The 12,958-nt window shown below is 54.1% G+C and overlaps 2 protein-coding genes across 3 annotated transcripts in view; one reads left to right on the top strand and one right to left on the bottom strand.

The window, feature by feature from the left end:
* SULT4A1 (sulfotransferase family 4A member 1) overlaps positions 1-12,958 on the bottom strand; it is a 996,812-nt gene that overhangs the window by 269,753 nt on the left and 714,101 nt on the right. The gene's annotated exons all lie outside the window — the stretch shown is intronic.
* Positions 1-12,958, top strand: part of PARVB (parvin beta) — a 695,786-nt gene that overhangs the window by 626,529 nt on the left and 56,299 nt on the right. For both annotated transcript variants that reach the window (XM_050805942.1, XM_050805943.1), the window contains one exon: positions 5,437-5,507. In XM_050805942.1, coding sequence (XP_050661899.1) covers positions 5,437-5,507 — 71 coding nt within the window. The remainder of the gene's footprint in view (positions 1-5,436; positions 5,508-12,958) is intronic.

Raw genomic sequence — 12,958 nt, 5'->3', positions numbered from 1 at the left:
CTGAAGGAATGGGCAAGGCTGGGTGAATGGGCCTAGGCCTGGCTTGTTGGAGTCATACCAGTGGGCTTTGGGGTGCAGGAGCTGTCCTGAGTCTTCTCAGGAAGAAGACTCTCCTTCTTCCACACCACGTGGCGTGGCGTGGTGTGGCGTGGCGTGGTGTGGTATGGCGTGGCGTGGCGTGGTGTGGCGTGGCGTGGCGTGGCGTGGGCGTGGCGTGGTATGGCGTGGCGTGGTATGGCATGGCGTGGCATGTCCCCAGGGCCAGGGGAGATTAGGGTGAGGATATTGACTGGGAGTGTAGGTGCCCTGTGAGAGCCCAAGAAAAGAGATGGCTGGGGGCTCTGGGCTCTGGGGCTCAGGCTCTGAGCGGATTTACATGTGAAAGGTGTGCCCAGAGAGGTTGGGTTACCATCTCTAGGAATTAGCTCGCCCTGGAGGTGCAGTCTCTCCAGTCAGCACGGCCCCGAGATGCCACACACCAGAAAATACAGAAAACAGGCTGGGCGCGGTGGCTCACGCTTGTAATCCCAGCCCTTTGGAAGGCCACAGTGAGCGGATCACTTGAGGTCAGGAGTTTGAGATCAGCCTGGCCAACATGGTGAAACCGCGTCTCTCCTAAGAATACAAAAATTAGCCGGGTGTGGTTAGCCTGTAGTCCCAGCTACTCTGGAGGCTGAGGCAGGAGAATCGCTTGAACCCAGGAGGGGGAGGTTGCAGTGAGCCGAGATCGCACCACTGCACTCCAACCTGGGTGACAGAGCGAGACAACTCAATGAAAAAAAAAGAAAAAAAGAAATTGCAAAACATGATTAATACGCTTCCTCCCTTTGGGCCAGCCAGAGCTGCCTGCAGCCTGGGCTTACGGGGTGGGCCCTGCCAAGTGGCCCAGGCCCCTGCGCTCACTGCCTGATGTAATGGGTAACAGCTAAGACACATTTTCCTTAAAGTGTGTTTTGGGATCCAGCTGATCTGGAAGGCGATTGTGGAACATTCCGCTTATTTCCAAACCCTGGTTCAAAGGGAAGTCCCAGTTCATCCCTTTTTTGTGGTTTCCGTGACAAGGCCAGGCCAGCAAGAGCTTATGGAGAAGAAATGCCAATGCAAGTTCAGCTGCCAGCCGACCCGAAGCCAGAGCTGGTGATGCTACCTGAGGTCACACCGGGGTCCACTGGGCTTCCTCTCCCTCCAGTTAGAAGACAGCAGCCCCACCAGGCGCTGTGGCTCAGGCCTGTAATCTCAGCACTTTGGGAGGCCGTGGTGGGTGGATCACCTGAGCTCAGGAGTTCGAGACCAGCCTGGCCAACATGGCAAAACCCTGTCTCTACTGAAAAATGCAAAAATTGGGTGTAGTGGCTCACGCCTGTAATCCCAGCACTTTGGGAGGCCGAGGCGGATGGATCACCTGAGCTCAGGAGTTCGAGACCAGACTGGCCAACATGGTGAAACCCTGTCTACTAAAAATACAAAAATTAGCCGAGTGTGGTGGCAAATGCCTGAAATCCCAGCTACTTGGGAGGCTAAGGCAGGAGAATTGCTTGAACCCGGGAGGCGGAGGTTGTAGTGAGCCGAGGTCCCACCATTGCACTCCAGCCTGGGCAACAAGAGTGAAATTCCAGCTCAAAAAATAAAATAAATAAATAATTAGCCAGGTTTGGTGGTACACACCTATAGTCCCAACTACTCAGGAGGCTAAGGTGGAGGATTGCCTGAGTCTGAAGAGGTTGAGGCTACAGTGAGCCAAGATCATATCACTGCACTCTAGCCTGGGCAACAGAGTTAGACCCTGTCTCAAAAAATAATAATAACTGAACTTACTCACTGAATATTTGCACAGCACCTGACTCTTTCTGAAGTCCTCTTTGTGTATTTTATATCCTTTGGGCTCATAGAAGTCATCATTGTAGCGAATATTGGGGGTCCACTGTGAATGCTTCTGCTCCTGAGTCCCTTCAGGGACCCTGTGAGGTGGGTTATATCATTATCCCCATTGTACAGATGGGGAAACTGAGGCACAGATCTACGATCACAGAGATCACTAGTAAGTGCCAAAGTTTTGAAACCCGGGCGTTTTGCCCCAGAGCTGGGCTGCTCCCCCTGCTCTAGACCCTCTCAGTGAAGATGGTGGCCCTCATCAGAGGTGAGCAGGACAGGTCTCCGTCCTTGGGCACATTTTATTGCAGCTGATGGATGCTCTGCTGTGATGCACAAGGTGGGGAGGGTGGGGGCTCGGTTGCCACAAAACACTGGCACAGAGATACCACCCCCGCCCCGGCCTCTGGGCGCTGCTTCTCCTCTGACTGACGTGGAGAGAAGCCCGATCCAGGTGTGGACCCGGACCTGCTGAAGATTCTGAGCCCACGTCTGATCCCCCGGCACCCCCTGGGCTGGGCAGCACTTGCCGTACCCACTGTGGTGTCCCAGGACTGTGGGTTCCTCGAGGGGTCCTGCCTCAGTCTCGGAGCCACCGAGAGGATCATGGCACACTTTAGAGACCACCAAAGTCACACAGCTCAGAGATGGCACGGTTCCTGGGGTCTGCTCTCAGCTTCCTTTTAGGAAAAACAAAGAGCCTCTCACAGCCTTTTTCTTCTCTCCCAGAGTCCCTGGAGTCCCGTTTCTCAATGCAGGATGTCAGAAAGTCCCAGGGCACTCGGCAATGAGGGTTCCTCGCCACCCCAAGACCTACCAAAGGAGAGTATGTGGGTCCAGGCCCCTCTGTGTTAAACATGCCCCCGTGAGTCCGGGGCCCGCTGAGGTCTGGGAATTGCTCCTCTTTAGGCCGCATGAGCAGCCCCTAGCGGACCGAGGGCCATGGTATTCAGTGGCCCGCAGGGGCTTCATGTCTGGGGTCCCAGGCCAAGGTGAGCCAGTCATGAATGCTGACAGGCGGCAGGGGCTGATGGTGAGCTCCGGAGCCTCTAGACACAGAGGTTCCTCATCTAGGGCAAACGCCTGCTCTGAGTCAGACCCCTGCCCTGTGAGACGCAGCTGCTCCCTGGTCTGTGCAGAGCCTCTGAGCCCAGCCTACCATCACCATCACCAGGTGGCCGGGAGATTCCGGCGGAATCCGCAGACAGACACACCGCCACACACAGCGGCCTGCCTGGGGCCTGCCGCCCACCCTCTCAGGCCCACTGTCCCCCTCTAGGTGGGTTCAGGAATGAAAGCTACCCCACGGGGACAGTTAAAGACCAGAGATGCCTCTGAGAAAGTGTTTGGTGACACTAAGACTCGAAACAGCGTCTCTGTCCTCCACTTTCACAGTCTCTGGGTCAGACGCCCCGTTCCTCTCAGTGGTCCCGCTGACTGGGGCAGGACCCCTCAAGGAGCCTGCAGTCCTGGGACATCCGAGCAGGCACGGCACACTGCCCAGTCCAGGGGATGTCGGGGGGTCAGACGTGGGCTCAGAGCCTTCAGGAGGGAGCTGCGAGTTCCCTTGGTGGGGGCCACATGAGCTGGGCGGGCCCAAATCTTGCTTCTCAGTTCAGCGAGAGCTAGGTGTGAGGACATGCTAGATAGGGCAATGCTTAGATTTTTACTGTGGGTTGAAGGGGCTGTTCCCAGAAATGGCCTCTCCGAAGGCTGGGATTGGGTAGTGACCTGCTCGCTCTCCGTCCTGCACCCCCTCCCATACACGTGTGGATGCACGGCCTGGTCCTCCTCCTTGCCCACCTGAGATAGGTGGTCCAGAGTGGGTCTCAGACATGGGTCACACAGGCACACCAAGTCCTTTGGGACAGGAGAGCTTGGAAGATTTGGCGTTTGGGCACAAGGATCTGAGCTGGGGAGCTGAGATCTGAAGGGTGAAGGAAATGGGCCAGGGAGAGAGTGTCGGACAGCGGGAGCAGGTGCCACGGCTCAGGGCAGGCAGCAGTGAGGCTTCAAGGAGGAAGGCCAGATGGGCTGGAGCAGATTGCACCAGGAGGGCAGGAAATGAGGCTGGAGAGGGGCCCTGGAGGCCGCATGGAGGACGCTGGCCTTGATCCCAGCAGGAGTGGGAGGCTGTGGAGGCCTTTGCAGAAACATCGTCAGGACTCCCAAGTGCTCCCTGCACGTTACCTGGAGTGTCCTTCTCAGGCATCAGATCTGTATGACTTAGTTTCTCCACGTGGTCAGTTTACATTCTGCTGCCGGGAAGCTGCATCACATCTGTATCAGTGGCAGAGTTTCACTCAAAGCCATTTTCTTTCCTTCTTTTGTATTTTATTTTATTTTATTTTTTATTTATTTTTAAAAATAGAGACAGGGATTTCACTATGTAGCCCAGGTTGGTCTGGAACTCCTGGGCTCAAGCAATCCTCCCTCCTCAGCCTCCCAAAGTGCTGGGATTACAGGCGTGAGCCACTATGCCCAGCTTCAAAGCTGTTTTCATTCTGACTGACACGGTCAGTGTTCCCAGCCCATGGGAGCCTGTCTGGGCTCTGGGACCCTGGTCTCTACTGTGTCCTGGCCGTCTCCACTTGTATGTCCTGGGGGGTACCTGGCTTCTGCCTGAAGCCTCTCTTGTGCCTTTTTTCCTCTTTAAGAGAGAGGCGTGGTGTAGAGCCTCCCGGTGAGTGGAACCTGGGCCTCACCCGCCCCATGCTCTGTGCAGGTCCCGGAGCTGGACAGCATGGGCAGCCTGAGACCCCCTCGCCCTTCCCTGCGTGTGTTCAGAGGTGCTCGGCGCCCGCTGGCTTCTGTGTGGTGCTGGGCATTTCTGCTATGGAGCACGCCTGGCTTCTGTGGGTGCCTCCTCCACAGTCCCGCCTCTGCACCATCTCCACGGCACTGTCCTCCATGACGGGCTGGGCTGGCTGCCTGGTGTCTGTGGGATCCAGGCTAAAACATGGAGGGAAAGCAAACAGGTAGAGAAATAGAAAGAGGATGAGGATGAGCACATTTCGCTGTTAAACCTCATCCACCACCCCTTTTTTTTTTTTTTGCTATTTATTTCTCAATATTTTTTCTGCATGTTATTTTCATACAACATTGCATATTGATTCTTTTCCACTGAATGTACCAAACATTTTCCATCTCATTATAACCATCCCAACTCTTCCTATGTATTTATAAATAGTGGCCACAGGGAACTACCTGGTGCCTGGAGCTTTCCCACATAACGGATCCCGGCCAGGGGATGCATCTCATGCCCTGTAAATGCCGCTCTCTCCTTATTTCTCCTGAAACATGGAAATGGTTTGGACCAGCTGCTGGCGGAGTCTGGGAGGGGCGAGGTCAGGCAGAACGATGGAGTTTGACTTCATCCCCTTCCGGAAGAGGGGAAGGCGGGAGGAGGCCCCATCCACCTTCCAGAAGGCGGTTCCTCACAGTCACCCTCCCCTAGTGCTGGGTTCTCTGCTTCTCCATTTGTCAGAGATGAGTCGGCCTCCCCGGCTCCCCATGTCCCTGCTACCCCCACAATCGCTGACCGTGACTTCCTTTTGTCCCTGGCAGAGGAGAACGAGGAGCGCACGATGATCGACCCCACGTCCAAGGAAGACCCCAAGTTCAAGGAACTGGTCAAGGTACGGAGCTCCGTCTTGGTTGGAATCTTCCTCTTAGGGCGAGGCCTTGGCTTTGGGGTTCAGGGCTCTCATGGACAAAGGGAGCTAAACCCGGGGCTCCTGAAAGGGATGTTGGTGCTGCGTGAGAAGGTGGGCAGACGTGTTGGCAGAAGAGGATGGCAGGGGGGATCCAGCCCACAGTGCCGAGTGCCTCCCATGTGCCCTGCTGGGCTGGGGCTTTAACAACCAGGCTTGTGAACTCTTGGCTGGACAGAGCCCGGCAGGAGGGGATTTTAGGATTAGGAGTGAGTGCTGGCGTGAGCTAGTGTAGTACCTTACAGATGGAGTTGGAGCTCTGTCTGGAGCCTGGTGGAGTCTAGATTCAGATTTAACCCTGAAAAGCAGGAGGGTGACCCCTCTGGCCACTCCTGCTGAGGAGCCATCTGATGTCGATGCCTGCGCTGAGTGGACAGTCAGTTTCCACCACGTCTGGAGGCGTGGATCCCAGCTGGGCGGGGAACCCGGCTGCCCCGCTCCCAGAGGTCAGGGAACAGTGAGGGAAGGGGCCCGTGGCGCCGGTCTTCTGGGGCAGCGGCTGTCCTTCTCCAGCGTGGCTCCTGCTCGCCGTGAGGCAGTGCTTGTGTGGGTCCAAGTACAGATTGCAGTTTTGGTTGCTCTGATCTAAACCACAGTAGGGCTTGAGAGGGAATCTCCTGAAGAGGAGAGGCTGTGGGCTCCGCCTGACCCTGGTGAACCCAGGGTGGGCTCTTGGGCAGACGGCTGTGGCAGACACAGACACTTGACTTCCACAGCTCACGGCCAGCTTGGGCACCCCGGGATTCTTGAAAATGCAGATGATGACAGTGTCTGCCAGAAACAGACATTTTTCTATTAAAAGTGCTTTTTAAAAAGCTTCTCCACCTTCACCACCACAATGGACCTGACACTGGGCTGTACAGCTGTGTTTTCATGAGGGCTCATTCAGAATAAGTAAAATGGCTTGCAAGTTATATTCTTTTAAAATTTACATTGAGGCCGGGCACGGTGGCTCGTGCCTGTAATCTCAGCACTTTGGGAGGCCAAGGTGGGTGGATCACCTGAGGTGAGAAGTTCGAGACCAGCCTGGTCAACATGGTGAAACCCTGTGTCTACTAAAAATACAAAAAATGTGCCGGGCTTGGTGGCGGGCACCTGTAATCCCAGCTACTTTGGGGGCTGAGGCAGGAGAATGGCTTGAACCTGAGAGGCAGAGGTTGCAGCGAGCTGACATCTTGCCACTGCCCTCCAGCCTGGGCACCAAGAGCAAAACTCCGTCTCACACAAAACAAAACAAAACAAAAAACTGAAAATAAACCATTCCAAATGTCAGTTTTAGGGTCCACCCAAAGATGTTGACTCTTAATAAATTACTTAATTTGTTTTATTTTTTCCCTCTGAATACCCACTTTGTTATTTTGAACAGAAGAATGTCGACGAGGAAAGTCACTGTCTTTTAGCCACCAAAATGTTGTTCTCGGGGGATATTTAAGCAAGGGATGCATGAGAATTGTCAATCTTCTCCAGAGAAACAGACCCCATTGTGTCAGTATCTAGAGAGAGGTTTATTATGATATTGGCTCACTTGACTATGGAGGCCGAGAAGTCCCACAACCTGCCGTCTGCAAGCTAGAAAGCTGGAGGGCCGGTGGTAGAGATGCCAGCCTGCGTCTGCAGCCCTGATTAGCAGGAGCAGGGTGGGAGAAGATCCAGGTGCTGGCACTAGCAGCCCCCTGCAGAGAGAGGTGAATCCCACCTTCCTCCACCTTTTTGTTCTATGGGATTGGAGGAGGCCCACCCGCCTTGGGGAGGGCTGTCTGCTTTACTCCATCCACCAATTCAAATGCTCATCTCCTCTGGAAACTCCCTTCCAGACACACCCAGAAACAATGTTTCACTGGCTGTCTGGGCACCCCAGAGCCCAGGCAAGTTGACACAGATGATGAACCATCCCATACACCTTTCTAAAGATTTTTTTCTTTGATTTTTGAGCAATGCTTGAGAGTTCACAAACTCCATTCACGGGATTATCTTCTTGAAACAACTCCCTGGGAGCTGTGTCATTCTTGCTTCCATGTGGAGACTCAGAGAGAAGTGAACAGGCTGGGTGCCATGGCTCATGCCTGAAATCCCAGCACCTTGGGAGGCCAAGGTTGGGGGATCGCTTGAGCCCAGGTGTTCAAGACCGGCCCGGGCAACATGGCGAAACCCTGTCTCTCTACAGACAGAAAATATATATATATATACAAAAATTAACTGGGTGTGGTGGGAGGCGCCTGTGATCCTCACTATTCAGGAGGCTGAAGTGGGAGGATTGCTTGAGCCCAGGAGGTCAAGGCTGCAGTGAGCTGTGATTATGCCTGTGAATAGCCACTGCACTCTAGCCTGGGTGACAGAGCAAGACCCTGTCTCAAAAAAAAAAAAAAAGAGAGAGAGGTTTAAGTAACTCCCCACTCCCAGGTGCTGGGGTCGGTGATGTGTCTGGGCTTGAGTCACTCTGTCCGTTTGGTGCTGTGTTCACTGAGCCGGGTTGAGTGCAGGGTCCTGTGCTGGGCCCTGGGCCCTGGGGCTGGGGGATGGATAAGTGATTTCCCTGCTATGCAGGATTTCATTTATGTTCCTCCCAGATATCTGCAGCGCCACCCACCCCTGCCTTTGCTGCTTTGCCACCAAAGACCCCCAGGCTGTTTTGGCCTTGGTGGGGCAAGGGCTGGGCTGCTGAGTGCCAGCCCACCGTGGAGGGACCACAATGTCTGTGGCAGCCAGGGCCAAACTGAAGGGACCCGTGGAAGCTCCGGCTGCTCCGCCTCTTCCAGGTTCTAGATTGAGAAGAAGGCCACATTGAGGAGCAGGGGGTGGACTGACTGGGGAAGCGAATTAACATCCTTTGGGGCAAAGTAGGACTAACGACAGGAAGGAGCCAAGGAATAAATGCCTCTCCCCGACTTCCCCGATGTTCGCTTCTGAGACCATGGCTCATGGAGATGGGCCGCGTGGCTGAGCATCAACTGGGTTTTCTTCTGAAGCCATAACCAGCTCATGCACCTGCCTCACCTCCCTTCCCCTCCCTGTTGCTAGCCTGGGATGCCCTCCCCTCACCCCCAAACCCCTGCCAAAGAAAATACATCAGCGGTGAGCTTTGTCCTGGTTCTGTTTCGCAGGGAACCTGGGCCAGAATCATGGTCCCCAAAGATGACCATGTGATAATCCCTGGAGCCATTGACTATCATCTTACATGGCAAAGGGACATGACAGGTGTAGGTAACGACCTTGCAATGGGGAGGTCATCCTGGATGATCCAGGTGGGCCCAATGTGTTCACTAGTGTCTGTATAAGAGGGACATGGGGAGCTTTGCCTGCACATGAACGTGGCAGCTTGACCCTGGAGGCAAGGTGGTAGCTTTTGGCTCTGAAGTTGGAAAAAGGGGCCACACGCTAATGGATGCAGGTGACCTCTGCCTCTAGAAGTGGAAAAGACAAAGAAATGGATTCTGCACTGGAGAACCCAGAAGGAACCCTGGAGCCTCCAGAAGGCACCAGCCCTGCTGACACCTGGATTTTAACCCAGTGGAACAGATTTTGGACTTTGACCTCTAGGACTGCAAGAGAATCCACTGAGCTGTTGGAAGCTCCTGGGTTTGTGTTAATTTGTTACAGCAGCCACAGGTAACTAACACCATCCCCTTCTCCAGGCTGTTGCCTCCAGCTGCAGCTGGCGGACCCTGGCCACTAGCGCCAGGCAGGGTGGGTTTTGGTGCCTGCAGCAGCAACATCCTTGGCCATTTCCTAGAAGGGCCAGTTGCCAGACACTGAGAAACCTGTTACTGTGACCATCCCACCAGCTTGAAGCACATGTTTCTGGAAGGCTCCACCTGCTCTCAGACTGCAGGTTGCGTCCCAAAGCAGGCTGGCAGACGTTTTCCACTCCTGATCAATGTTTTCCAGAATAAGCATGGACACAGCAACCAGGAGAGCAGCATCGGTTTGGCTGTCAGTGGCATGTTAGTTACTGTAGTGGTGGCACAGAGGGGATGTACATTAAATATTAGTTCTCCCTGAACCACACGCCTTTTAAACAGAGAAGCGTGTGGGTGGCAGCAGGTGAGCTGGCTGTGCTGAACCTGGGCTGCACTTGGTTGATTCTCATTTCTCGGGCATGCAGGGGGCTCTCTGTGCGGCCGGGATTTTTCCCTGAGTCTGGATTTGCTCATGTTCATGGGCTCTCAGCACCTCCTTTCTTCTGGTTTGGGGAGTCAGGTCCTCACTGCACGAGGCCAGAGCAGCATGCTTGTGCAGGTAGGGGTGAGCAGGGGAGAGTCAGCCTGCCAGCCGCTGCCTGAGCCAGAGGCTAGCACTGTGGCCCGTCTTTGGGCTGCTGCTGAGCGGAGCACCCACATACATGCTCTGCCCAGACCCTTCCTGTGTCATTCGCCGCCTCCCCTCCTCCTTCACTGCCCCGGCCACCCTGACCAGCTTGCTGCTCTGGGGACACACTGAGCCAGTGCCCACTGGTCATCAGGTGAAAGGGGACATCCCATAAGCCCACCCTCACTTCTGACACCAGTGGCAAGTTCAGGATCTCCAGCACTGCCCTGAGGTTTGATCATTTGCTAGAGGGACTCCCAGAACTCACTTAAAGCTGTCACACCCACTCTCACAGTTATGCTTTCTGATGGTGAAGGGATACAGGTGAAAATCAGCCAAGGGAAGAGTTGCCCAGGGCAGAGTTGAACGCACCCACACGGCGCCTCCATTGTCCTTTCACCGTGGGGTCATGGGCAGCATTAATCTCCTGGTGATGTGGGACAATGCGTGTGCAGTATTGCCAGCCGGGAGAGTCGTCTGAGCCTCTGTGTCCAGAGTTTCTGCTGGGACTCCCTTGCATGGGTGTGGCTGACTGTCCACATGGCTCATCTGTCTCCAGCCCCTCCAGCAGCTCGCCGATGCAGTGCAACCCAAAGCCCCTCCCTGAATCACACAGTTACTCTCTGGCTGGCCTGAGGCCCCCAGGTAAGCAAAGGTACTTCATCTGGCAAGGCATTCTGGGGCTTAGGAGATCACCTCCCAGGGGCCGAGGGCACAGGCCCAACTTCTCTGTGGGCAACGTTAGGTTCATTATCACATACCTGGTCTTTGGACTTTCAAAGGCCCGTGTCTGGAGCTGTCTTCTCCACTTCTTTCAGTTTTCTCTCAATGCTTCTTCCTTGGAGATGTATTTCCTGCCCCCGTCACTCCATCACTCTCCTCCTAACCCCAATTACTTTTCCTTTGCTGGGCTTGCTCCTGCCTGGAGTCATTTCCTACTTACTAGTTTGTTTTTGGTCTTTCTCCTCCCTTAGAATGTAATCTTATGCTGTGAGCGACCGTGACCGTTCTCTGGCCTGCTGAATCTCCAGGGCTGGAGTCCTGCCGCACACAGAGCTAATTCATCCTTGACGGACAGTGAGAGAACTGATGGGGGTTTGTGTCAGCAGCACCAACATGAGGTTCACTCCAGGATCTCCCAAGATGGCATGCGGCTTAGAGACAAGACAGACGTGGTTGCTTTTTGTTGTTGTTGTTGCTGTTGTTTTGTGTTGTTGTTTTGAGATAGGGTCTTACTCTATTACTCTATCACCTAGCCTGGAGTGCAGTGGCACGATCTCAGCTTACTGCAACCTCTGCCTCCCAGGCTCAAGTGAGTCTCCTGCCTCAGCCTCCCAAGTAGATGGGATTATACACATGCACCACGACGCCCAGCTAATTTTTTGTATTTTTAGTAGAGAGAGGGCTTCACCATGTTGGCCAGGCTGGTCTCAAACTCCTGACCTCAAGTGAACTGCCTGCCTTGGCCTCCCAAAATGCTGGGATTACAGACATGAACCACTGTGCTAGCCAGTTGTGGTTTTTTTGCTCCACCCCAAACCTGTGAGATGGCAGGGAGCAGGCTCTGGGAAGAGGAGGTGAGGGTTGGGGTAAACCTCTGGATTGGATGCTGATGTAGGTGGTCCCAGGTGCTCGCCTTGGGAGGAGATGGCCAGTCTGGATGGTGCAGATAGAACACCTCCATCCACATTACCTGCGTGATTCTCTCTGCTTTCCAGAGCATCCTTTGTGTGCTGTGGACTGTAATGATCTAATGCTAGTGGATTACATCTAAGTAGGCCTTAGTAGAGGCCACCTCCCAGTGGTTCCTCGGAGGCATTCGGTCCTGAAGCAGACGTTGTTGGTGCAAAGCACGGACCGTATGCAGGTCTGAGCAGGTCAGGGAACAGACAGGTCTGGCCGACATCCTGACCCACTGGATATGGTGGTGTGGCCATTGCTTGTGGCCACATTGCAGTCTTGAATGTCCCTCTTGGAAACGGGGGACATTTCCAAGGACGCCTGGCTGGCCCTCTTGTTTTCTCTTTCTCTGTTCTCTGTCATCTGCACTTTTTCTCCTCTTGTCCTGATTGCCTGTCCTGTCTTCTCCTGTAGATACCCCGTCTGGCCTCTGCTGCCTTGGGACTGTCGCAGTAGAAAATATTATGAGCTACCCTCTGCCCCTGTTTAAAAAAATCCTTAGCTCTGACTAAGCCAGGCACTGAGAATGAGGCCAGTCACTCAAAACTTGTCTCTGAGCATTGATTATACTCATGTCTTATACTGTTAAGGGGTGAAGGTCGGCTCTGGGGTCAGCTTCCTGGATTCAAATCCCAACTCAGATTAAAGTGGGAGGCTAATAGCACCAACCTGACAACCTCAAAGTGTCATTGTCAGGATAATGTTAGATCATACACTTGATCACCCGTTAGCACTGTCAGAGCAGTGCTGGGAACATGAGCGTGAACAGGGCAGCCCGGGAGGGAGGTGAATGGACAGACGGGCAGTGCCAGTTTGGAAGTGGGTGCAGGAGCCTGGAAGACTTACCTGAAAGTCATCTTTGCTGGTGTTTCTTCTTGTGTATTTTCTCTAACCTCCAGCAGCGACCTGAATTACTTATGGGTGAACAGTGACTGCTGCCCAGGCAACTAGAGGTTTATAGATGAGATACTTTAAATTTTTAGTGATTCTTAAAAGCGGGAGGGGCGACGGGGCACGGTGGCTCACGCCTGTAATCCCAGCACTTTGGGAGGCTGAGGCGGGCGGATCACGAGGTCAGGAGATCGAGACCATCCTGGCTAACATGGTGAAACCCCGTCTCTACTAAGAATACAAAAAATTAGCCGGGCGTGGTGGCGGGCGCCTGTAGTCCCAGCTACTCGGAAGGCTGAGGCAGGAGAATGATGTGAACCCGGGAGGCGGAGCTTGCAGTTAGCCGAGATTGTGCTGCTGCACTCTAGCCTGGGCAACAGAGCCAGACTCTGTCTCAAAAAAAAAAAAAAAAAAGGCAGGGGTGGGGGGGAGGGTGGCTATTCTTATGCTTTCCAGAATGAATAGCCAAGGGAAACCTATACAGTTGCCATATAAGGAGA

Source organism: Macaca thibetana, chromosome 10 (genome assembly GCF_024542745.1).
Source record: "Macaca thibetana thibetana isolate TM-01 chromosome 10, ASM2454274v1, whole genome shotgun sequence".
NCBI classification, from domain to species: domain Eukaryota; kingdom Metazoa; phylum Chordata; class Mammalia; order Primates; family Cercopithecidae; genus Macaca; species Macaca thibetana.
This window is presented reverse-complemented; position numbering and strand designations above follow the sequence as displayed.